The following is a 24,188-nucleotide window of genomic DNA, read 5'->3' on the forward strand; positions in this document are numbered from 1 at the left end:
TCTTCTCGGTGTTGGTATGAACGTTTCGATCATACTCTTAAGGCTATAGGTTTTGAACATTCACAGGTAGATCCTTGTTTATATATTTTAAATAAAAATAGTATGAATGAAAATGTATACATTGTGCTTTATGTAGATGATGTTTTATTATGTACCAAAAATAAACAAATTATGGATTTATATAAAAAACGTTTAATGCAAGAATTTAGAATGACAGATTTAAATGAAGTAAAACTGTTCTTAGGCATTAAAATAGAACGAACTGAATGTAAATTAACTTTAGATCAATCTTTGTACCTTAAAAGTGTTTTGAATAAGTATTCCATGAGTGATTGTAATCTTTCAAAATCACCATTTCCATCAAAATTAGATTATGAAGCTTTAAGCTCAGACGTACATTATGATGCACCTTGTAAAAATGTCATAGGGTGTCTTATGTATGCGATGCTATGCACCCGGCCAGACATTTGTGCTGCAATAAGTATTCTAAGTCGATATCAAAGTAAAAATAATGAGGAGTTATGGCTATGCTTAAAACATTTATTGAGATACATAAAAGGCACTGTTAATTTAAAGTTGACCTATGTAAAATGTAATTTTAAACAATTGGTTGTTGGTTATGCAGATTCTGACTGGGGAGGCGACTTAATTGATAGAAAAAGTACAACTGGACATGTTTTTAAAATTTTCGATAATTGTACAATATCGTGGAATACGCGTAAGCAAAACACTGTCGCCGCTTCCTCAACAGAAGCCGAATATATGGCATTATTTGAAGCAGTTAGAGAAGCAATTTGGATAAAATCCTTATTAAATAGTATTTTGATTCCAGTAAAATTGCCAATAATTATATTTGAGGATAATAATAGCTGCATCAGTATAGCCAATAATCCAACCAATCATAAAAGGTCGAAGCATATCGACATAAAGTACCACTTTACTCGTGAACAAATTACTAACAAAGTAATAAAGTTAGAATATGTTTCCACAGGAAATCAACTGGCTGATATCTTCACGAAGATGGTACATACTCCAAAGTTTCTTGAAATAAGGAGTAAATTAAATTTAATTTAAATTGTGAAATTAATTATTTTTATGATTGAAGTTAATCTATAATAGTTAAAGTGATATATTTTTGTTTTAGTTAAATTCAGTAAGCTAAGTTCAGTGTAAACTTGAGCTAAGTTATTTCAGTAAGAAATTAAACATTGAATTAATTATTATAAAATAGTTCTGATTGTGTTACTACTTGAATATTTGAGGGGGACTGTTGGAATATACGTACTAGAGTACAAATATCCAAGTATATTATGTAAACCTCAAATCAAGGTTTCTTAACTTTTTAATTCCTATGATATTGACAACTGTCATTTTGTTATGTTATTCTATTAAAATTATATCTATTGAATGGACGGTCGATTTTTCTTTTGCTGTAAACCTATTCCCATTTTCCATCAACTTTTAACGATGGACACGCAATCTTCTAGATTATTCCTACCCTGCTAGAATCTTATCTAGCCTACTTCCCCGTAAACTTTACTCTTGCGGCCCTCAGTATATTTTTCAGGTTTAGTGGCAAAACTGTTAATATCTCATGCCTAAGGGAGGATTTCACCAATCACACAATTTCGTTTTATTAAACTTAGTTCTCATTAAACGCGTTAATATAAATCTCGTTTTGTTTCAAATAGATTTTACATTCTTCTTTTAATCGCGATTAATGAATCTAAGTTTACGTTACGTCACGCTTTTTATATGTTTTTATTATACCACAGGAGCCTGTGGTTCATCACTCGAAAGATATTCAGAAAGAGACTAGTGGCGATAGTTCAAAAAAATTAACTTCGTATAATAATAATGTTGACAATGTAAGTACCTCATTCGGGCCGTTAAGCAGACTGCTAAGAACTGAAGCATTTCATTTTTGTTTACCTACAGGCCTGTAGTGTACATTACTAAACAGTTCAATTTGTTACAGATTGAAAACTTAGAAATACATGCAAAGGCTCATGACTATGTTGATTTCTACCAGCAAAATGATGAGAATAAAAGTTATTAAGGGACAAGAATGTCCCAAGGATACTGAAAACTTGAATATTCTAGTATGTTGGTACAAATGCTTAAGATTCATGTTCATCGTCAGCTAGGGTGGTTACATAGTGATCCATTGACATACCTGTATGCTTAGATCTTTAAAACTACGCACCGGATTTTACCGGACCAAGTGTGTGCATCAATATTGCCTGAATCCCTTGATTCTGATAGCAAAGCTAGGGCATTATCAGTGATCATGGTGCCATACATGATGACATCTGAAGTCATCAACACAAAGAACAAAACCTGGAAGTGACTGCCTAATAAGCAAAAGGCTGAAGACTCAGAAAAATACCTTTTAAATTCCTATGGGTCCAAGATACTCACAGTAGCAGATAGAAAAGACCTGTCGATGCAACTCGGCATAACTAAAAATGGGAAAACGTTGACAACTGTATGGCAGGCATGATCTGACAAAGCAAGACCTTGACTTGAAGCCCATTACAATTATACTTTAGAATTAGAATAGATTTCATTTTAATTTTGTATTATTTTATTTGTTTAATCTTTAATTAAGTTAGTTGAATTTTCCATTTATTAAAATTAGGTTAGAGATATTCATTATTTCATCATTTAATCAATTCTTAGTTTAAATATTTTAGTTAACTCATTATATATATTATTCTATATTACATTTAGTTTAGTTGTATATAGGTCTAAGACCATTAAAAAAAAAAGCGAGTTTCTTACGCCGGTTCTTCTCGCCGGGATAGTTCCCGAACCAGTGGTAGGCACCAGTAGCATCAACATTCTGAAAGCATTTGTTACAAATCTATTCGGAAATAAAATAATTTTTATTTTATTTATTTTTATTATTTATTAATCAAAAACAAGCACAACCTTCGCATTAGCATGAGTTGTAGGATTAAGTAATTTTTTTGTTAATTTGTTTGTATTACTCGTAACATACAATGATTATGAGTATATCCTTTTGTTAAAATTCTCTTACTTAATAAATAAATATTTTTTATCTTTGTATTTTTTACTGAAGTTCTTTCGACATCTGGCGACCCCCCTACAGAAACTTCGCAACCCACAGGTTGAAAAACACTGCATTAATGCATTTATTGACAGTGGATGAAAACATGAAGAAATTCTAACATCATTGTTAGCGCACTAAAACCATTTAATGTACCACCCGCGCGATAACGAAGACGCAGCCCGAATATTAGCGACGTTACCTGATATCGGCCTGTCACATTTGCGGGTATCGTCACATAACACAAAGCGCCAAGCCACAACACTGCGTTGCGGCGTCGCATCGCAAAAAAAATACATTGCATTTCAAAAGTTGTTTTTGCGATACCACGTCGCAACTCGCAACGCAGTGTTGTGGCCTGGCCCAAAGCTTCGTGACGATAATAGAGGCAAGTGCGGCCGCAGCATGACAGACATGACATGAGTTGCCAGTGTAAGGCGTCCGTTATACAAGTGTTTTCTTACGTGGGATACTTGGTGGGAAGGGATTAGAATTAGTAATTGCAATATTACAGAAAATGGAGCCACGTAAAGACTATAAAAATCACCAACATTCTGGTTCAAGCAAAAGTCGCAAACGAGTTCATGGAAAAATGAAACGCTATCACGGAGAAGTGAAAAGGTAAGAAAGTATTCTCCTACTTATTTAACTGTACTCATAAAGTACCTCCTCATTACAATTATATTGAAAGTCAGAGTATCGTCTTAGGTTTTGTTTTTTAAAGTATACCTAACCTCTTTTTACTTGTTGCAGTCGTAATGAAGTATGCTGTAAAAGACCGAAATTAGACGATGATGGCAAAAAAGATGATTCTTCAAGTTCTATATAAGTGCACCATCAAATTCTATACTTCATAATATGTAGACAATTACTTTGAATTCCTCATAAGTATTACTTGTTACTATAATCCACTACATACAAAAAATACTTTATACCTAACTACAGATTGAATACCATTATCAAGACGTACAGAACCAAATCAAAGAAGTTTAATGTTAAGTATGTAGAAGCAAGCAAAATTTGAGAAAACTGAAAGTGAAACCACAGCAGCAAAGCCATTGGACATAAATTGGCCACTATTGATGCCACTGTTAATAGTCACGAGTTGACTGTCGAATATGTTTCACCAGATAATGTGGCTGGTCTTTCTGGAAACATAATGGTGGATCTAGCGCATACAGTTCTTCAGTGGGCTTTCAGACTGGAGAGACACCGATCAGAATGTAAAGGAAGCAGTATTTTATTTATAAACGAATTAAAAGATGGCTTCAACAGCATATTTTTATTCAAGTGCAGCATGTGTTTAAAAGAATTCCGGAACAGCAATGTAATAGCAGCCAAACACAACAAAGCCTTTGTTTGGGGAACATTAACAGCTAGCAGTTATTACTTCCAATCTGCTCACATAACCAAATTTATTGGACGAACCTACCATATCACCATACAAGTTTCGCAAGACAGAGAAAATATTAGGTGACGTCTGGCAGGACCACCTAACCAAAGAAATTCAAAGAAACGTAATTGAATGAGAGAAAGCTCTTGCCTTGGAAAAACAATGTATTGATGAAGATGGTGTGCCATTTGTGATGGTGTGACTGTCTATGTGGATGGTGGTTGGCCTAAGCGATCATATGGCCATGACTATAGTTCTGCATCAGGAATGGTTGGTTAGTAATTGATAACCTGTATTTCTTTTTTTGTGACTTTTTTATAACTTTTGTCATATTAAAGGATTGCATTATTGGTAAAGAAACAAAAAAATGATCCTTCATAAGCATAAAAGATATATACTGTTACCACTGTCAGATTTATGAAAAATAATGAGCGAGTGCCTCAACATACCTGCTTAAAAAATTATGAAGGGCCATCGACAGGAATGGAGTCTTCTATTTTAATAGGTTTCAAAAAATCCAAGAAATGCATGGAGTTAAATATTTGGAATCACGACGACTCTTCAGTTTTTGCACAACTTAGAGAAAAAGTTTCATATTATGGGCAACAAATAAAGAAGATTGAGTGTAAAAATCACGCAATCAAAAACTACACTGATGCATTGCACAAGGTAAAAACATTATTTTAGAGCCGTTTCCTACAAAATCAGACTACCTTCTGGCTAACATTTTTAGGCAAATATCATAATTTTTTATTAGTTTTTTATTACATCTATACATACTAATATTATAAAGCGGTAGAGTTTGTTTGTTTGTTTTGGTTATATTAATATAATATCTATCACATCAGTCAGTCTGGCCCCGTGTATTACTTCTCGAATAACCGCATCTGTAGTTTAGTGGTGACCCAGAGGTTCCGCGTTTGATTCCCGGGCACATCCGGGAATCAAACCCGGACTCACTCTTTCACTTTATGTGTCACAACACATAAAGTGAAAGTAAAAAATTCACTTTCTGAATGGTCTCCCTGTATACGACACTTCAGGCCTGAATCACCTAAATGATCCGAAAAATAAGATGATTCTATGCTAAGCCGTCGATCCCGATTACTGCCTTTGGCAATAGTCGTTACATGAGCAACGTCTGACATGCCGGCTCATAAAGTCTGACACTAGAACTGTAGTTGTACTGTAGACCAAACGACAAGAAGAAGTCTTCTCAAATTATTATTTTCTGAGGGCATAGAGAGTTTGCCTAACTTGCAACAAAAAAATCAAAAATACATGGAGTCTGGACACTTGGACATGGAGTGTGACAGCGTCCATTCTGCAATTGTAAATTGAGGGAAGAAAATAGACATTTTCACTCCCGAAGGATGGTTTACTGTAGCTCGAACAGCGTAGACCACCACCTTATGAGGTGTGTGAAATGGACCACAGTCAATTTCAAGACATATAGCGAAAAATTAATAAAAACAAGAATAAGGCAGAAAACGGAGAAAGTATGAATTGGTTAAAAGTAATATGGTTGCAGTACCAAAGGAGGAGCCACTGCACATATTCTATAAGAATCAACTGAGTGATGATGAGTTCAAAAGGCTTCCCATTCGAACAGCTCGTGTTACTAGAAGATAAGTTGGAGAAGTTAGTGTAAACCTCGGTAAACTTTATTAAAATAAAAGACAAATTGAAAGAAGTAAAATGAAGGATCTTCAAGAGCTGTCACAAGGGCACAATACCATCTGCATACAACGACTTCTACCTTAATAATTTGGTTACTGGAGGCAATTCAAATCCCTGACTCAAGCTATTCTGAAATGGAAAATGTGTGTGTTTTTCTTTAATAAACGTAAAATCAAATTTTTACGTACACAATACCTTATACAATATTTTGAAATTCTTTAAGTAATAAAAAATTATCTTGAAAATTGGCTTTCCTTGCAAAATTATTTTTTTTACGATGTAAGTACATAAAAGTAGGTATATATATACGGGGTTGAATTAGTCAGTGTACCTCCTTTCGGCAGGTCAATGTACCTGACATACTGCGTAACTTTTAATATGAGACTAACTCGGAAGTCGCGAAAAAAACATCTGTTCCATAGTTCGCGTTCGCGCGTCGAGGTTTTCAACCTGCATAGTGATGAGGGGCCTTGCACGGATTTGCCAACATTATTGCTTGTGTGGTGGTGGTGTTTGCAAGTTCTCGCATAGGCAGTGTGGGAGGAGGGAGGTGCTGTACGCATGCCTATGCGTACACTCACTCATTTACTTAAAGGAAGTTGTTTTCGCGGAATATTGCTAAAAATAATAACAAACTAAATTTAAACTATGGATTTCCGCAAAGTAACGCCTGATTCCATTAACTATCTGTTCCATAGTCAAGTTAGATACCTACACAACCTACTACACAACCAAAAAGTATGGAACAGCTGTTTTTTTCGCGATTTCCGAGTTTGTCCCAGGATGAAAGTTACTCAATATGTAGGGTACATTGACCTGCCGACAGGAAGTTCACTGATAAACTTCCACCCTGTTACATATGCATAGGTAAGTATATAATAGTTTACTGCGATGCAGAAGGTGGACTTATTGATAATGGAATTATCAGGGGTGGTCAGCTCTCTACTTTTTGCCTATATCGCAGCTAGACCTGGTCTGCCAATGTAGAATTAAAATAAAACTAATAATTTTTTAAACTGGGCACCTCAATGAGTTACAAAGTATCATGATCTGTGTAAGAAAAATTTCTGCCATTGTCTTTGCTGCGTACGCGAATTTTTTCTTGTAATCCCGTTCTTTTTTAATTACCCTAATAACTAAATTAACATTGAGTTGAGCTTCGGTTCCTCCGTTTTTTGTGCTTCTCCCCGTGGTTTAGTTTAGAAAATTGTGTGATAGTGACTTTGCATTTGATGTGCTATTATATAATAAGGTTGTAATACTGAAAGGGATAAGAGCAATAATTTAGTATAGAGATACTTTTGAGTCCCGAGAAAAGACATAGTATAAATAGGATTCCGAATCATAATTCTGGTTTTATCCTTCTTCTTTTTTTTAAACAATGGCTCCTTAGTGAATCGCCAATGTCTTAACCCCAATCACTGTTAAAATCGTACTCACCTGAGTCTACAGGTAGGTACGGTACTTAATAAGAAATAAGAATAAGACCAGATTGGCTCTTTTGAACCAACACTGTTGTATCATCAATACAGTTTCTCATTGGAAAGGGGGTAAATTTGGATTATACTTTTATGTAAAAACTTAGTTTAAAAATATCTTGTTAGTTTTAAAAGTTTTTTATAATAATTAATAATCCTTTTGTTTCTTTTTTTTTTCCTTTTTTATGGTTGTCTGGAAGAAACCGCTTAGAGCGGTAAGACCGCCAATTTGCGCTCTTTCAAAATTTGTTTCTTTTCTTATTTTGTTTTTATAATGTGCAAATAAAGAGTTTATTATTATTATAATAACCCTACCTATGAACGGGGACACCTGGAAACATTACCATATATAAGTGGACAGTTGCGTTGAAAACTGGACGTATGATCACGTTATACATTTAGACCGTATACGTAACCTAGCCATTTACAGCCGTGATGTCGGTTCGGAAGTGTTAAAAACTATACAATCAAAACTGTTATCTATTGTTTGTTAACTAGATTCAAGGTTAACTCTTAATCATATCCTTTTTCTTTAGCTAAGACAAAATGACGGGGGCATCATAAGTACTAATTTAAAAGTACTTACTAAAGTATTTACGATTACGACTTACCAATTTTTGCTAAAACATCTTAATTCTTTTCCAACAAAAAATTGTAATAATTTGATAAGTCCTTGAAATCGTACTTGATTTTGATCAAAGAAGAAACAAAGTGTGTACTTGCTTAGCGAGTTTTTAGCTTTCGTTTATTGCTGCCTGGCTAAAAAGTTGGATTTCTCTCAACAAAAGTGTTCAAAACCCCGGCCGGGACGGTTCCCGGACGCTTTTCAACTAGGAGAAATCCGGGGAAATCCGGACGGATGGCAGCCCTACCCCGAGATGAAGCGGGAGGGGGTGTTGACGTTAAGACTGCATCGTAATAACGCGAACGCTGCGATGGTGGAAGGCTACACGTCAAAATATTTGCGTTGCGACGACGCAACGCAGCGCGCCGTTTGGACTGGCTCTAACCCCGTAAAAATATTCAGGAAAACATAATAAGTGACTTTTATTTACAATCTTTCGTCAGACTCGTGTCACGAACATCCTAACGAATGATGCATCATAATTCCAGAGAAACTGTGACGAATCCGTACGTCTAATTAGCGTAAGCAGTAGCATTAAAAAAACAAAGATGAGAGTCAAGAATAATATCCTTCAAAAGTTTCACCTTCCTTCTATTACAACTTTCATTCAATAGGCTACTTGACCTATATTCAATTTCATTGAACAAATGCATATTTCTAGTAGAACTTGGCCTAGGAAACCGTATTGCACCCTTATCATCAAATAAAAGCTTATGATTGATAAATAAAGTCGATTTGAAAATATGATTTTATGAAAATAGGATTTGTACTGACGAAAACGCTTTTGCGGTAGGGAGCGGGGGGCACGTTGTTACAGGGGTAAGAAGTTACACGCGTTTTTTACCGGGATTTTAAACTCTTTGATACACATAATTGGACTCATTTGTTTTCTTATAATATCGTGCATTAGTTAAAAACAATCAGTGACCCGCCAAGCGCCGAGCTGCTAGGTTGTGTGCATGTGTCCCGATTTCAACCAAGTAAGTAAAAAAATCCTTTACGAAATTTTTGATTCCTGATGACTGTATTTTTTATTTTATCAAAATTTTTAGCCTTGATCGTTCATAATATATCTACCTTTAATTTACAATATTGCTTTATTCTACTATCGATATCCATTAATAATGATTTCAATTTATATTAAAAAACGTGCCATGGGGCAAGTTGTTACAATTTTTTGGGGTAAGTTGTTACATGTAACAACTTACCCCAAAAATATTACCATATCACCAGATATGGTAATATTTTTGGGGTATATAATATTTTTTAAAATAAAAAAACGAACGGTACAATACCAATTGTACCGTTCGTTTTTTTATTTTAAAAATTCTACATGAGTATTCTTTGTTTTTTCCAGAATGAGAAACTATAAAAGAAAAACAGAAAGAGGTACAACTAGTAAAGAAGTTTATGAATCTGCTGCAGCAGAAGTACTGCAGAATAAAACGAGCATTCGCAAAGCAAGCGAGATGTTTGATTTGTGTCCGATGTCCTTATCCAGGTATGTCAGAAAAACCAAAAACAACGAGAGTTGTTCATTGGGTTATGTTAAACCTAGATTGATATTCTCAGAAGAAACAGAACATAAATTAGCTTTTTATCTACTCAAAAGTTCAGAAATATATTTTGGTTTACTACCAATAGAAATACGAAAACTAGCATATCAATGTGCTCTAAAACTCGACTTAAAAAATATTCCCCCCAGCTGGCATAAAAATAATATGGCTGGGCCGGACTGGTTTAAAAGTTTTATGGATAGAAATCCTCATCTATCTCTACGAATACCAGAAGCTACATCTTTGAGTAGAGCAACATCGTTCAACAAAACCAACGTTAAAGATTTTTTTGACAAACTGCAAGGCTTGTTCCAAAAATATGAATTCACTGCTTCAAGAATATGGAACGTTGACGAAACAGGTGTCACGGCGGTATAGAAGCCTAAAAAAATAATTGCTGCCCGGGGTCAAAAACAGGTCGGTGCGATCACATCTGCCGAAAGAGGGACACATATTACTCTTGCATGTGTCATAAATGCTGCTGGGAATTCAGTTCCGCCGATGTTCGTGTTTCTTTTTCTTCGTACTGGACCAGTAGATGCGGTTGGAGCGGGCAATTCTTCGGGATGGATGACAGAAGTTGAATTTTTAAAATTTATGGATCATTTCATTCAACATGTCAAGCCTTCTGTTGAACAGCCCGTTCTGCTCCTTTCGGATAACCACAGCTCGCATGTAAATTTTCATGTCGTTGAGAAAGCCAAAATAAACAACATAATCATGCTGTCATTTCCACCGCACTGCTCTCACAAGTTACAGCCATTAGATGTAGGAGTTTATGGTCCTTTTAAAAATCACCTTAATCGAACACAGACAGCCTGGATGTATAATCATCCAGGAAAAATCATGACGATTCATGATCTTCCTGCCGTGGTGAAAGATTCACTGCCTTTGGCCCTAAATCCTACAAATATCATGAGTGGATTCAGATCAACAGGGATATGGCCCTTCAATCCTGACATTTTTCAAGACATTGACTTTGCACCTTCTTATGTCACTGATCGCCCTAATCCAGAAACAGATTGTCCCATGACTTCGCAGAACATCTCCAATTTGACACTAGACCTTGAAAATCCAGGATTGTTAGATTCTGCACCTCCACTGAACATAAGTACTACTGAAATCACACAGGCAATAGAAACTGCAACAAATCCAATGCCTGACACCACTAAAGATAATATTCCCGTTTCACCTTGTCCAAATCCCGTTAGTTCGCAAGATACAGAATGTTTGACTACATCACTGACTCCAGATTTGGCAAGTTCTCAAAAAGAAAATGATATAGAATTAGCGATACCAGGTCCATCTGGTATACAAAGTAAATTTGAAAATTTTTCACCTTAAAAAATAAGACCCTTTCCTAAAGAAGCTGCTCGAAAACAATCTATCAACAGTCATCGTAAACGCAAATCTGCTGTGTTAATCGACACACCTGAAAAAGACTCATTAAAAAAAGAGTATGAAGAAAAACTGGCAAAGACCAAAAAAACGTGTGACAAAACTAAAGGAAAAGATAAAGGTAAAGGAAAAGGTAAAGGTAAGGGAAAGCCCCCGAAAATGAGCGAAGAAGGAAAAGAAAAGTGAAGAAAAAAATTTTGGTGTCCGATTCAGATTCTGATACTGATGAATGGTTTTTTTTAGTGTGTAGCGAAAGTTATAGCACCTCGATAAGAGAAAATTGGGTAGAATGTTTAGAATGCAAAATGTGGGCCCATGTCAAATGTGTAACGGGAAATGTTCGCTCATACATTTGCATGAATTGCAATTCTGATGAAGACTGATTTAATATATTTTGTATGTGATATTGTTACCTACCTCTATAAAAATTACTATATAATATCTTTCTATAATCTAAGTGCCTTAAAAATGTTAGAATCCAAAGTATTTAATTTGCCAAAAGTTTATTAAAATAACTAATTAAGAAGAGAAGGTGAATAATTTAATTATTATAAGTTGTTATTTGCAGACTAAAGTCTGTTTTTATATAAGATTTTAAAATGTTCCTGCCAAAGTGATTTTCTACAAAAAAAAAACTTAAATAATCACCATTTAAATAGAAATAATAATTACTCATAAATGATAGAAGACTGTATACAAAGTGATCTCCATTGTTTATATCGTTTTGAAATACTAATAAAAAATATATATCACTAATGATTTTGTTTATTTATCTACCGTAACATCGTGCCCCGATGATGTAACAACTAGCCCCAATGCCGGGGTAAGATGTTACAATCTACTTGTTTGGTTAAATTCTCCATTGTAAAAAAAATACATACATTTTAATAGTTTTTCAGTCATATTTTAATAGCTAAATAGACAAACTAACATTACAAGTAATCAAATGTATAATTTATTTGATAACTTTTGTCATATTAACTATCTAAAAATTGTAACAACGTGCCCCCCGCTCCCTACTTCCGATTTGGATGTGACGTCATCAGACTCGTAATTTAATATATTTTATTTATCGCGCTCGCTATAATATGTAAGTTTATTTGTACATAAATAATAAGGATAAGCCAAGAGAGATTTGTAAAATATATTTTCTTGAATAATTCAAATTAAACATCAGTTTTATATATTATTACTAGCTGTCCCGGTGAACTTCGTATCACTTTAAAACCTTCCCTGGACTTCTACGAATATTTTAAGACTAAAATCAGCCCAATCCGTTCAGCCGTTTTTGAATTTTAGCGCGACTAACACATTTGAAAATCCATTTTTGTGTAAGTAGGTATATAAGATATAGAATAGATCATCAAATATAGTCTATGATCACCAAATAAGTATAGTAAATGATCACCAAAGCGAGCAAATCAATGCGATATTTCTCTCCAAATAAATCACTACGATTGACAAAAAATGTAAGCATTTAAAAAAAAAGTATAATAACTCTATATTATGTTATACTTACATATATTCAGCAGTTTGGACCTGAAGAGATAACAGACGGACACCTACCCTTTCCAATTTAAAATAGGTATTAGCATGGATGTTGAGATTTTTCCATACTTACTACATAATAATATTATAAATGCGAAAGTCTGTCTGTCTGTCTGTAACCTCTTCACGCCCAAACCACTGAACCGATTTTGCTGAAAATTGGTATGAAGATACTTATACTGAGTCCCGTTTTCATTATTATATACTAGATGTCCCGCACGGCTTCGCCCGCGTAAATTAGGAATTTTACAGAAACCGTATATTTTCTCATAAAAAATATTTCCTCCGTTTTTCCCACATTTTCCTGAGTTTCTTCGGTCGTATTAGTCTTAGCGTAATAATATAACCTATAGTCTTACTCGATAAATGACCTATCTAACACTGAGATAAGTTTTTAAATCGGACCTGTAGTTCCTGAGATTGACGCGTTCAAGCAAACATACTCTTCAGGTTTATAATATTAGGTAGGTATAGATTTTTTTTAATTATCGCTTGTCAAACTCGAGTCTCGATCTAAAAGACTATGAAATGATATAAGTAATATGGTAGTGATGATGACGATGAATGTAATTTGCATAGTAGAATATGCTTTCTGTTCTTAAAAGAACGCCGAAACTCCCAAACTTGTATCTATAAAGAATCAGGAGTTCTCTCAGCACCTTCCGAACCACGGTATACCAGGTATAGCTCGGTGCAAAATCTTACTTGTTGGTAGCATATGCTTAGAATACTTCTCACGAAACCGAAGTCACCACATGTTTCCTTCTAAGTTTTGAGGAGTTCCCTCGATTACTTATGGATCCTTCATCAGATCACCACTTTTGTGAATATAATACCAAATTGGGATGATACCCTATATACCTACCAAAAGAAAAAAAATTGAAAATCGGTTAACAAACGGCAGAGTAATCGTTGAATATAAGAAAACAAACATAACACCTCCCCCATTTTGAAAGTCGTTTAAAATTGTAGCCTATGTGTTATTCTGATGTATAAGCTATATTATCGTAAAGTTTCATTAAAATCCGTTCAGTACTTTTTGCGTGAAAGAGTAAACATCCATACATCCAAACAAACTTTCGCCTTTATAATATTAGTAGGATCTCCATTTATTGTAGACGGGAAATGAAATGGCCAAAAATTTTCTCCAAAGGTTTTCAACATAACAAATGATTTCAAATTTATTATTTAATTCTTTTATAATTTTTGGGCACTTTTAGACTCGTACATTTAGCACATAAAAAATGTGCAATGAAAAGAGTCTAAAATACAAAACGTATGACATCACACTATGGCGGACAGTGTTTTCGGCGCCATTTATAAGGCATATTTTTCAATTAACATTTTTATGGGTTTCCACTGTATAAAATATTAAAATATTAGTTTTTTTGTGAAAATGAATGATTAAGAAGCGATTAGCATGAAGAAAAAATGTAGGTCAAGTAGCCTATTGGCCTAACTGCTAAGGTCAGGAGACATTCAGAAATTACAAAGAATATTACCGCATAAGCTATAGAAATTAGAGCAAAACATAATGATAATATGCACAATTAAACATAATCAAGTCACTGAAGCCGAAAACGGGTAGGTAGATACTAGATTATTATTATTATTACTTACTATTCTTATGAAAAAGACCGGGTTCCAGAAATGGATAGAAGAATCGATCACGTCGCGCTAAGGGTGAGCCTAGTCCTAATAGAATTCAGGCAGCCCGACACCACGAGCGGCAAGTTGTGAATTCAATATGTATCATTTTGTGGAGTAGGTAACGAGTAAAAAAGTTGTGAATTCAATGTGTATCATTTTGTGGAGTAGGTAACAAAAAGTTGTGATTTCAATGTGTATCATTTTGTGGAGTAGGTAACGAGTAAAAAAGTTGTGAATTCAATGTGTATCATTTTGTGGAGTAGGTAACAAAAAGTTGTGATTTCAATGTGTATCATTTTGTGGAGTAGGTAACGAGTAAAAAAGTTGTGAATTCAATGTGTATCATTTTGTGGAGTAGGTAACAAGTAAAAAGTTGTGGATTCAATGTGTATCATTTTGTGGAGTAGGTAACAAGTAAAAAAGTTGTGGATTCAATGTGTATCATTTTGTGGAGTAGGTAACATGTAAAATAGTTTTGAATGGTTTATTTGCTTGTCTTGTATGTTGTATGACCTATTTAATTGCAGCCTTAACATAGGCTGACTAGCTTGAGAAGTTTTAGGTGTCGGCCTCTTATGCCAAGTTGTTCCAGCTTCACAATCAGTTTGGGGATGGAAACTGTGTCAAAATCTTTGGCCAGGTCTAGGAAGATGGTAATACATTTTTTGCCATTATCTAAGGCCTGTACAATGTAATAAGTCATCTCAAAAACTGCATCATTGGTGGATTTGTTGTTTCTAAAACCAAATTGGTTACTGGATAATATATTGCCATCCTCCAGGTATTTTCTTAGTCTACTGACCATAATTTTTTCCAGGACTTTGGACAAATATGGAAGGTCTAGAATCTAGATGACAAGGACAGGACCAACAGTATCACATACACAGTATGTGATACTATTGGTATTGATCAGATTCTAGAGTTATAATTATGATTTCATAACAATAACATACTAAATCTAACAACTCCATGATCTACTTACACTCACTGCTGAACTAGATACTGTTTCTACCTAGTACAGAAGAAAATACCAACTTAAATTAATAAAGCACAAAATAAAAATCATGCTGATTTTATTTGTACAAGAAATTAAATTTGTCCCATTAAATAATTAGTTACGGAGAGCATCTACCTAAATATAAAGTTTTTAATAGCATATTGCTATTCCACTGCTGGGCAAAACTACCTCAAGTTTTTCCATTCATTTCGCTCTAACGCCACCACAGGCTAACCTTGCTTGTATGTATCAAGTTCATTGAACCTCTTTTAAGATTAGCCACCACAGCGGCTTCATCCATCATTAGGTATCCAGTCTGTGGCGATCTTTGCCTGGTGGTTGGTTTTTTAAATTTAAAATAATAATGTAGAGGTAATTTTTTTTGGAATTGCATGTCTCTGCTTGAAAACTGTTCAAAGAATAGAAGTAGCATGGGAAAATTACTATCATAACGTTATCTATTTTATGGTGGATTTTTTTGGGCTTACTGATCACTGATAGTGTCTAATGCCCGGTTCCTATATCTAACGAATCGTCACTGTACATCAGCTACCAAAAGTTTTTCACTTACGGGTAACGAACCGTTAAAGACGTTTCACAAAGTTACTAACCTAACCTAACCTAACCTAACCGAAGCCCTCCCGATGGTAAAACTGCGTTTTGATATTAAAAACCTACTCATTTCAAATTTATGGTAACCAATGTTTATTACCGGCTTGATCACTTAATAATCACTTAAATAATCCGCCGTTTTATTTAATTTGGTTTGTTACGATGAAGAAAAAAAACATTTTAGTAGAAAATGTAGTTTTACCAAGTTTTACCCATTATTGCCAAAGAGAATAAAATGCAAAATACCTATTATATACTGTGATCATTGATTTGACATTTAAAATAAAAAATTTAAATGCTTAAAATAATGAAAAATTAAAATTAATAAATAAATTAACATATCCCCACTTGATCACAGTATGTTAACCAAATTTGGAAAAAAGTATTAAGTGTTTATTCAATAGGTATAAACAAAAATAATGTTACTTGATTAGTTTTTTGTAAATTAAATTTTTTTGCAAAATGACCCGGATAAAGGCCAACTTTGACTCTCTTTAAAAAAAAATTACAAAGAATATCAATCTCAGAGTTTTACTCTAATGTTTATATGTATAGCTATCAACTATAATATTTTGAAAGAAAAACAAGGTGGAACAAAATTGAGGTTTTTATCACACTGTGAGGGCACCAAAAGTAAAATAATTTTGATCATTCTATTTTTAAGCAACAAATTAAAACAGTCACTACATACATACCTGCAGGTTCCCTTCACTTTTAAGTAAGGGTATATATATTTTCAGCAAGTAAGCTTTCAACGCACGGTTTATCTAGTCGAAATCTAAGCTAAAAATCTGAATGATGCTATGATTGTTACCACTATTTTCGTCGGAATCAGATCCATTCGTCTGATAAAATTTCTAGATCATTAAGATCAGTCTGATCACTGTCTGAATGAGACATAATGAGTATTTCTCACAATATTAAAGAACAAACAACGTTCAACCGCCTGATTTCGCGCGGTATGTAAACAACTAACGTCTAGTAAACTTGGACGTAACAAAATAATTTATAGAAACGCCACAAGCTTCCATGCCCATACAATAACCTAACGGTCCGTTATAAAAGCCCTCCCTACCGCCTACCATCCGCAGGTACCAAGCATACGGTAACTTTGCTTACGAAACGTTTTTTATAGAAACACTTTCGGGTTACGCCTCGTCCTCGAATCTACCATCCGTAAGCAAAACCATTCGTTTTGTGTATATTGGAACCGGGCATAAGCTAACCAGCTAAGCTAATTTATGTACACACGACCTGACCGTAGGTTTGCTGTTTCAATAGGTGTTTTTTTTCTTTGTCTTGGTTATGTATATAATTTTTAAAGAAAAATAATAAATTACCAACCAAGGGTTGGTCTGGCTCAAAGAGGCACTATGAAGAAAAAGGCTTACAAAAATTTTGATTAAATAAATGCAAACTTACGTCACTCATGTAAGGCGTCCAGTCTTGATTATCGGACTCCCACTCTGGCTGTTTCCGACGCAGCCTCTCTATTATCGTCGCGTCAGAATCTTCATGCACCACGGTGCGGTCAAAATCAAACACAGCCAATGATGCCATTGCTGAACCGTACTTAAAACGTGTGGTTCGGTTTAACTCTTGTGATGTAATGCGGAACTTCCTTTCCCACTGGCCGGCACTCGACGCGAGGTTTTGATGATGAATAATTTGATATCGCACATGGTATCCTCATCGTATATTTTTCAAAGTAAACTATTTTTATCCAAATTTTAGCGTTTTTCTATGAAGTTGTTAGTTGTCAGTTACTGTCAATTGTCACTGTCATCAATGTGTCAATTGTCAGTCACTGACAGCAATATTTTTTCTTATTATGGCACTTTGTCTATTTAACCATGGCCAGTGTCGACTGTCGAGCATATTATGGCGGGAATACAATATTCTTTAACGGGAGTACCTCCGCTGCCGGCGCCGGTTGTCGTGCTGCCCGCGCCGTTTTCTGAAGTTTGCCGAAGTCACGCGATGTTTGCCGAATAACGGCCGTTCCCAATATTTGATCTATCTCTGGTTTTGCCCTACTAGAGACAGGAATAGCTCACATTAGACATTAGAGCCATATAATTTATATCAATTGTGAGCTGTTTTTATCTCTAGTAGGGCAAAACCAGAGATAGATCAAATATTGGGAACGGCCGTAAGCTGCCTGCGCCTATCCGGCAAACATCGCTTGTCAATTGACAGAATAATGATCAAAAAAATTAGTCTTGAGCTAAAGGACTACTGTGAAAAGTACAAATCGCCGCCCTAGTGCTCGAATGGCCAATCGACCAGTAAGCACATTTTACAGAAGACGTTTTTTTTTTTTAAATTACTTATTCATTTATTTTATTTTCTTAGGAAAACTTACAGCATTTTAAGACAATAGTGAGATACACGTTTGACGTTACACAGCGATATGCCAATTTGGAGATATTGTAAAAAATTTAGGGGTACAACTGAAACAAAAATTTCTTCATCTAAACAGCTATGCGTGTGGGGATCTATGGATAGGTCTTTAAAAAAAAATTTTAATATCATTTTTCTCTAAACTAAGTAGTTTGCGAGAGAGAGTCTTCCAAATTCGTTACAAAATGTTTGTCACATTTCAATCGAAAAAAATTACCAAAACTGAACATAGCAAATTCAACCTCACTCCAAAGCGTTAACGCACACAATATTTTTACTTCTGAGAATTTTGAATAGGCGCGCGCTTTCGCAAATTCACGCGAATGTTCCCGACCAACGCTGATTTGCCTCGCAGAAGTAATGTGTGCATTATGTTCTGGAGTTAAGGTTGAAAATGCTGTGTATAGTTTTGGTACTTTTTTGCTGTTTTTTCTTCGATTCTGTACCGCATCAAAATCGGTTCAGCCAAACGAGTAATAATTGGGGACAAACAAACATCATAGTATACATACACATATACCCGGCCATATACATTTTTATTGTTGTACCTATGCTTCGGCAGTAAGTACATAACTGATATAATGTGGCGCTCCTACTTTTTCTGTTTTTTACTAGAATGTTTAAAACTAGATGATGCCTGCAATTCCGTTTCATTAAAACTCGTTTATCGTGCGGGAACCGTACATTTTTCCGGGATGAAAAGTACCCTATTGTCCATTCCCCGGAGTCGGTTCAGTGGTTTTTTGAAACTTTGAATACCTATAAAATCAAAACTACTAGGTATTTTTGATAACAACAAAAACTACTGTATTTGTATACAGGGGCGGATCTTGAATTTGTGGGGCCCTGGGCTAATCCTGCTTAGGGGCCCTACCTAATTACTTCACTAATTGCCATTTTGACAAGAAACTGTTTTCTGTAGTGATGTAGGTATATCTACACTATATACGAGTATTATATATTATATCTGTACTAATATGCTTAATATTATAAAGCGGAAGAGTTTCTTTGTTTGAACGCGCTAATCTCAGGAACTACTGGTCCGATTTGAAAAAATCAGTGTTAGATAGCCCATTTATCGAGGAAGGCTATAGACTATAGTTTATTACGCTAATACTAATAGGAGCGAAGAAATAGAGGAAAGTGTGGATAAAACGGGGGGAAATTATTTGAAAGGGCTTAATTGAACGCGCTAATCTCAGGAACTATTGGTCCGATTTGAAAAATTCTTTCAGTGTTAGATAGCCCATTTTTCGAGAAAGGCAATAGGCTATATTTTATTGAGCTAAAACTAATAGGAGCGATGAAGTAGAGGAAAATGTGGAAAAAGCGGGAGAAATTATTTGAAATGGCTTATTTGAACGCGCTAATCTCAGGAACTACTGTAGCCTTAGCACGGCCACCAGTAGAAATGTGAAAGTATGGACAAACTGTGGACATAAACTAAAGGTGCCGTTCCGATCTTTACCGCGTCAAATCGTGACCGACAAAAATTCAATTACAATGCCACTTTATGACAGACTATAGTATATGTCATAGAGTAGGATATTATTTGAATTTTTAGGACTAGTCTGTCATAAAGTGGTATTTTAATTGAATTTTTGGGAACGAAAAAATATCGGAACGCTACCTTAAGTTTATCTTCACAGTTTGTCCATACTTTCGCATTTCTACTGGTGGCTGTGCTAAGGCTACTGGTACGATCTAAAAAATTCTTTCAGTGTTAGATAGCCCATTTATCGAAAAAGGCTACAGACTATATTTTATCATGCTAAGCCTAATGGAAGCGAAGAAATAGAGGAAAATGTGGAAAAAATGGGGGAAAATATTTGAAAGGGCTTATTTGAATGCGCTAATTTCAAGAACTACTAATCTATTTTGATGGAATTTGGTATGGAGATACTTTGAGTCTCGGGAAAGGACAAGGAATACTTATTTTGTCCCGGAAAATGTACGGTTCCCGCACAATAAACTTTTATGATTGTCGCCTAAACTATTCAATCTATTTTGATAAAATTCGGTATGGAGATTGAAGATTCTAATTTGAATATGGGACAAGGAATGTTTTTTGTCCCGGAAAAATGTATGGTTCCCACACAATATAATTTTCTGATTAGCGCGTAAACGACTCAATCGATGTACGGGAACAACAGCTATAAACTAAAGTTCACGCGGACGAAGTCGCGGGCAACAGCTAGTATTATTATTATAATATTATAAAGCGGAAGAGTTTGTTAGATTATTTGTTTGTTTGAACGCGATAATCTCAGAAACTGCTGGTCCGATTTAAAAAATTCTTTCAGTGTTAGATAACTCATTTATCGAGGAAGATATAGGCTATATTTTATCACGCTAAGACTAATAGGAGCGAAGAAATTGAGGAAAATGTGGAAAAAAACGGGAGGAAATATATTTGAAAGGGCTTTTTTGAACGCGCTATTATATAGTTCCTGAGGGAACTACTGGTCCGATTTGAAAAATTATTTCAGTGTTAGATATTCCATTTATCGAGAAAGCCTAAATTCTATATTTTATCACGCTACGGCTAATAGAAGCAAAGAAAGTGAGGAAAATGTTGAAAAAACGGGAGGAAATTATTTGAAAGGGCTTATTTGAACGCGCTCATCTCAAGAACTTTTTCTCAGGAATTCGATTTGAAAAATTCTTTCAGTGTTAGATAGTCCAGTTATTGACAATGGCTAAAAGCTATATTTTATCACGCTATGACGAATAGAAGCGAAGAAATAGAGGAAAATGTGGAAAAAACGTTCCTTGTGGCTTCGCCCACGTAAATATTTCACAGAAAAATCTGTCCACAAATAATAGCCTATGATAGCTCCTATTAGTCTTAGCGTAATTAAATATAGTTTACTAGATGTCCCGCGCGGCTTTGCCCGCGTAATTTAGGAATTTTACGGAAACCGTACATTTTCTCATAAAAATAGCTCTTATGTTCCTACTTTCTTTACTTGGTTTACTCTATATCTGTGTCAAATATTGCCATAAAAATTGCTCCAGTAGTTGGTAATTTCTTATATTTCCATCGTTTTTCCCACTTTGTCCTGAGTTTCTTCGGTCTTATTAGTCTTAGCGTGATAATATATACTTACTCGATAAATTAGCTATCTAACACTGAAATAGGTTTTTAAATCGGACCAGTAGTTCCTGAGATTAGCGCGTTCAAGCAAACATACAATTCAGGTTTATAATATTACGATCTTTTGCCCGCGGCTGCGCTCGCGTTAAGAAGTATTATTATATACAAATTTTCATCCCCTATTTGAACCCCTTGGGGTTGGAATTTATCAAAATCCTTTCTTAGCGGATGCCTACGTCATAACATCTACCTGCATGCCAAATTTCAGCGCGATCCGTCCAGTGGTTTGGGCTGTGCGTTGATAGATCACTATGTCAATCAGTCAGTCACCATTGAGTTTTATATATATAGAAGTATAGATTTTTTTCAATTATCGCTTGACAAACTCGAGTCTCGATCTAAAAGACTATGAAAAGTAGCAATAACAGGGTCATTATAGGCTCATAAGTCATTACCATGGGACGATGTATGGTATAATATGGTAGTGATGATGATGAATGTAATTTGCATAGTAGCATATGCTTTCCGTTCTTAAAACAACGCCGAAACTCCCAAACTTGTATCTATAAAGAATCAGGAGTTCTCTCAGCACCTTCCGAACCACGGTATACCAGGTATACCTCGGTACAAAATCTTACTTGTTGGTAGCATAATATGCTTAGAATACTTCTTGCGAAACCAAAGTCACCACATGTTTCCATATAAGTTTTGAGGAGTTCCCTCGATTACTTATGGATCCTTCATCAGATCACCACTTTTGTGAATATAATACCAAATTAGGATGATACCCTATATGTATACCACAGGAAAAATTTTGAAAATCGGTTAGGAAACGGCGGAGTTGAACATAAGAAAACGAACATAACACCATATTGAAAGTCGGTTAAAATTGTAGCCTATGTGTTATTCTGATGTATAAGCTATATTATTGTAAAGTTTCATTAAAATCCGTTCAGTAGTTTTTGCGTGAAAGAGTAAACTCAAACTCAAACTCAAACTCAAAAATTTTTATTCAGAATAAATTTTTTCAAATATTCTCTGAACGTCGGGGCTACACAGATGCCTACCACCGGTTCGGGAACTAACCCGGCGAGAAGAACCGGCGTAAGAAACTCGCACGGGGCCATCTTTTTCTAAAAAGATGGAAAATTACAAAAAATATATTATTATAAAATAACAGTGTCATTATGACTAAATAAAATACAACGAATGTACAATTATTATACATATTATAATGAAACAGCTCTGCAGGGGGCGACCTTATTCCCATGGTGTACTATCATTCATGAAATCAGTAACTTTATAGTACGCTTTGGTACACAAACGTTCTTTAACAACTTTTTTAAATCTATTAATTGAGAGATTTTGAACGCTTTCTGGGATCTTATTATAAAGGCGTATACATTGACCTTTAAAAGAATTTTTGACTTTAGTAAGTCTAGTCACCGGAATTTCAAGCTTATGTTTATTACGAGTATTTCTCCCATGGGTATCACATTTTTTCGTGAATTGATATATATTCTTTTTAACATATAATACATTTGATAGGACATATTGAGAAGCAACAGTTAAGATTCCAGTTTCCTTAAATTTTTCTCTAAGTGAAGTATTACGGGCCAACTTGTAGATTGCCCGCACAGCTCGCTTCTGCAGCACAAAAATTGTATTTATATCTGCAGCATTGCCCCACAGCAAAATGCCGTAGGACATAATACTATGAAAGTAACTAAAATACACTAGACGTGCTGTTGTTTCATCTGAAAATTGTCTAATCTTACTTACTGCATATGCTGCTGAACTGAGTCTGTCGGCCAACCCAGCAATATGAGTATGAGTAACAAACATACATCCATACATCCAAATAAACTTTCGCCTTTATAATATTAGTAGGTATTAGTAGGAAGTAGGATGGTAAGTAAGGATTTATATAAAAATATTATGTGGCCAGTGGCCACTCCACAGTGGTTTAGTATAAATCCATTATTAGCAATTTGTTACTGTTACTACGTTTTCCTCGATAAATGGGCTATCTAACACTAAAATAGTTTTTCAAATCGGACCAGTAGTTCCTGAGATTAGCGCGTTCAAACTAACAAACAAACTGCAAATTCTTTTATTTGGTCATCGCAATGTAGGTCCTTAGTTAGCTAGTGTCAGCTAGTGATCGGCATCGTTAAAAATCTTTAAGATGGTTTAGCAATTTGCGAAAACATCAACAAGTTTCTTTTCATAAATTAGCAAAAAAAATTCACTGCAAGACGTGTAAGACTCTGTCTTATACTGCATTAAGTAAAATTTTAACTGAATGCACTCATTCATTAAATGTTCGTCTACGGCATTTAGATAATTCGTTTTTTTTTAATTCTAGATAAATTTTATTATTGACAATAATATCGTCTATTGGTTTCATTTCGGTTGGGAGCCCTCTGTATTCGCGGGGCCCTGGGCTGCAGCCCAAAAAGCCTTATCCGAAGATCCGCCCCTGTTTGTATACATAATATAGACTTTACTGTGACAACATTTCAAGTGATTTGGCATACTCTAGTAACATTCTCCAATACCGTGTAGGGAGCGCATTAGAAGAATGTTGTTTTCCTAGATACCATTTACTTGACACTGGCAATGGTTTAATAGCCGAGTGCCGTAATAAGAAAAAAAACTCGACATTAGTTTTGACG

At 34.9% G+C, this 24,188-nt stretch overlaps 1 protein-coding gene across 2 annotated transcripts in view; it reads right to left on the reverse strand.

Moving 5' to 3' along the window:
- Positions 1-17,740, reverse strand: part of LOC121725556 (pyridoxal phosphate phosphatase PHOSPHO2-like) — a 114,640-nt gene extending 96,900 nt beyond the window's left edge. Inside the window, exons 1-2 of one of the 2 annotated variants that reach the window (XM_042112567.1) lie at positions 17,433-17,740; positions 15,384-15,413 (exon numbers count right to left, since the gene is read on the reverse strand). In XM_042112567.1, coding sequence (XP_041968501.1) covers positions 15,384-15,413; positions 17,433-17,570 — 168 coding nt within the window. In that variant the 5' untranslated portion in view covers positions 17,571-17,740. The remainder of the gene's footprint in view (positions 1-15,383; positions 15,414-17,432) is intronic. The other variant, XM_042112568.1, reaches the window with a different exon arrangement.
- Between the last annotated feature and the right edge of the window lie 6,448 nt (positions 17,741-24,188).

Source organism: Aricia agestis, chromosome 3 (genome assembly GCF_905147365.1).
Source record: "Aricia agestis chromosome 3, ilAriAges1.1, whole genome shotgun sequence".
Classification (NCBI taxonomy): domain Eukaryota; kingdom Metazoa; phylum Arthropoda; class Insecta; order Lepidoptera; family Lycaenidae; genus Aricia; species Aricia agestis.